Consider the following 3,384-nt stretch of genomic DNA (forward strand, 5'->3'; position numbering starts at 1 on the left):
CTGAAACTTGGCACACTTACTCCATTTTATATGTAGATTACCAGAAAAAAAAGCCCCATCGATAGCATTTGTAGAAAATGAGATATGCGCCATTTTTAAAAATGGTGGATTTCCAAATTTTTCAGAAAACGAAAGCTGGTAAATTCGAAAACTAATTAAACTATTGAAAAGAACTTTCGATTTGGAACAAAAAATATTATTACATCGACTTACAAAAATCATTAATTGTGGGGGGGGGGGGGGTTAGGTAATTTCACAAGTTTAGAATTTATCGAATTCTAGTTTCGAATGTTTCGTTTATTTAGTGATTAAGATAGTTGGTAAAAGACTGTGCACGTAGAAAACGGAAGAATTGATAGATAAGAATAGAATATAAAAGAATAGTTTTTTAAATAGAAAACTGAAAAGTATAGACGTCTTCATAGATTGGCTACGACAAAGAAATCCGTTTGTTTATGAAGACACAAATCTTCATTCGCTTTCTTTGGGCTTGACGTCTGATGAAAATGATGGTATCAACTGTGAAATTGCTGAAGAGATCGGAAAAATGATACAAGCAAAGTTGGACAACCTTTCAATAGTTGAATGCACAATCAAGCGGAAGGACCAGGTTAAGCCCATCATTACCTTGCAATCCAAAGTCCAATTGAATAAAGAATCTGTCATTGTCAATCCAACGATGCTGTTCACACGATTGGTAGCCATAGCGCAAAGGGAAAAAGAAGACATCGAAGAATTTTTTGCTTTCGAACTAACACAAGAGCCAATGTCCCTCTTTAAACATGGCTTAATGAGAAAACCTGACAAGCCCTCATTACGTAAAGCTGTGATGAAAGATGATGAAGCAGTGGGAAAAAATCAATTACAAATTGATCCTTATTTCGTAGTCGATGGCGGAGCGCTATTGCATAGAGTCCGTTGGATCAAAAATTCTACTTTTGATGAACTATCCCAAGTTTACGTTAGTTACGTTCGACGGCACTATAAATCTTGCACCATTGTCTTTGATGGATATGATGGTCCTAGCACGAAATCAAATGAGCACATGCGACGAACAGGTGGTGGAAAACGATGCCCCAATATTGATGTTGTTGGTTTTAACAAAGTATCTTTTACCCAAGAAAGTTTTCTGAATAACAAAGATAACAAAACACGTTTCATCAGGCATATCAGCATAAAACTTCAGCAAGACGGGCAAACAGTGAAGATTTGTGAAGGTGATGCTGATACAACAATCGTCTCAACAGCACTAAAAGAAGCCGAAACAAACAACAAAAAAGCCGTTGTAACAGTTGCCGATGATACCGATGTCGCAATGATGCTTCTATACCATTGGCAAGAACATCATGGAGATGTTTACTTCTTTCAAGAGAGGTTGGATAAAGCCTGGAACATGAAAGTTGTCTGTCAGAAATGGAACCCTATCCGACAGCATATTCTTTTTGTACATTCGTTTTCCGGCTGTGATACAACATCGGCACCTTTTGGAAAGGGAAAAAATAACTTGCTGTCATTGGTCACAAAGAACAAAACATTGCAGATTGTCTCAGACACAATGGGTGATGTTTGGGCAGACAACAGAGATGTCGAAGAAGCTGCCATCAAAGCGTTTCAAATCATTTATGGTGGTAACGACTTGACTGATTTATGCAAACTTAGGTGAGTTTCTTATATAATATAACATTTATTCACAATACAAAAAGGTTCTCTTCATTTAGTATAATCTCAAAGTGCATTTTTGCAGATACCGGAAATATCTCGATATGTGTTGGAAAGGAAAAATTGATCCTGAAAAGATGCCACCTACGGAAAGTGCTGCTATTCTACACGGTTTTCGAGTTCATCTACAGATAATGAATTGGAAGATATTAGAGGAAGAAGAGGTATAAATTTTAAACCACACAAGTGTCCAAGCAATGTCAGTTAAAGTAGCAATTTCTCAATTTTTATAACAATCTATTGTCTTATAGCTTAAGCAAATTGATCCAAGCAAATGGGGCTGGAAAATTGAAAATTCTCAAATGATGCCAATAAAGACAGATAAACAAGTCGCCCCTGATAGCCTCCTAAAAATCATTAAATGCAACTGCAAGGCTACTTCGAAGTCACCCTGTTCAACAAATTTGTGTTCATGCAGAAAACATGGTCTGAGCTGTATGCAGTCTTGTGGAGAATGTCACGGTGAAACATGTGAAAATAAAGAGGTCCGCTCTCTATAATTCTTCATTTTTAAAGGCAAATCTCTTATAAGGAGTCAGTTCAGCAAAAAAGCCAGCCTTTATCTTATTAATCACTTTTTTTTAGGTATTCGATGGTGATAGTAACGTCGAAGATGATTTGGAAGATAAAGAAGAGAATAGAAACATTTTTGATATATTTGATGCATTTTGATTTTACATAATTTGTATACAAATATTTACTTTTTTAAGATGAAAACTATTAAAGAAAGTCCATGACCTTAAAAATATTGATTTTTGAGAGTTGGGTTGATAATACTTTTGTTCTAAATTGACTGGTTCTCGAATTGACCAACTTTCGTTTTCTCGAAAATTTGGAAATCCACCATTTTTAAAAATGGCGCATATCTCATTTTCTACAAATGCTATCGATGGGGCTTTTTTTTCTGGTAATCTACATATTAAAAGGAGTAAGTGTGCCAAGTTTCAGCTCTATATCATCTTTTTCCAGGTCAGTGTGTTTTTTTTACTTTAACGACTGGACTACATCTGCGTGTACGGGGCATAAACGAAAGGCGTGTTTTATGTCTAATTTAGCCATGTAGCAGTTCGGGCCTAAAGATTTTGAGATTAACTGCTTCATCAAATGATGAGTATTGTACAGAGAAGTCTTTCTTGCTTATCCTGTCTTTGACAGAGAAACCTCTGGGGGGAGATAGGTCAAGAACTACCCGGACAGTGCTATCTTTTTTAGGTGCTGCGCCCAAAGGAGAACAGTGGAGGTTATCCAACGGCTTAAAGTCAAATGGTCCTACAGTGTGGCCTATGTTTAATTCCTTTAAAATTGGCTCATTAACCAAATTCTCATAAGTAAAACCAGATTTGTTATTTCTTGTAGCCGAGGTTAAGGGATTGTTCTGGCTGCATCCTAACCTAAATCCGTAGGTAAAACCTGATATAATGAAATCTACAAGATCCTTGTTGGGGTGGGATAACAAAAACTTATTTAGAACCCAAACCTTAACCGGTGGGTGCACAAATGAGGATATGGGGAAAAAATAGTTGGGACCAAGCTTAGAGGACCTGGATGGGCAAAAGATAACGGAATAAATCTTCTGACAGAAGTGGCAACAGTGGGTAAAGGAACAGTTTTGTCGGCAAGGAAGTGCTTTGTTGAAGGAAAAGCAAGCAGGTCTGTCTGGTGGCC

General features: G+C 36.9%; 1 protein-coding gene across 1 annotated transcript; it reads left to right on the forward strand.

Moving 5' to 3' along the window:
* The first annotated feature begins 244 nt into the window (after nucleotides 1–244).
* On the forward strand, nucleotides 245–2,448 carry LOC130613119 (uncharacterized). Its single transcript, XM_057434445.1, has 4 exons — nucleotides 245–1,659; nucleotides 1,745–1,883; nucleotides 1,971–2,204; nucleotides 2,305–2,448. Exons 1-4 carry the CDS (start codon nucleotides 548–550, stop codon nucleotides 2,389–2,391), a joined length of 1,572 nt encoding a protein of 523 aa, XP_057290428.1. The 5' UTR covers nucleotides 245–547; the 3' UTR covers nucleotides 2,392–2,448.
* The last annotated feature ends 936 nt before the right edge of the window (nucleotides 2,449–3,384 follow it).

The sequence above is a fragment of the Hydractinia symbiolongicarpus genome, chromosome 10 (genome assembly GCF_029227915.1).
Source record: "Hydractinia symbiolongicarpus strain clone_291-10 chromosome 10, HSymV2.1, whole genome shotgun sequence".
In the NCBI taxonomy this organism is placed as follows: domain Eukaryota; kingdom Metazoa; phylum Cnidaria; class Hydrozoa; order Anthoathecata; family Hydractiniidae; genus Hydractinia; species Hydractinia symbiolongicarpus.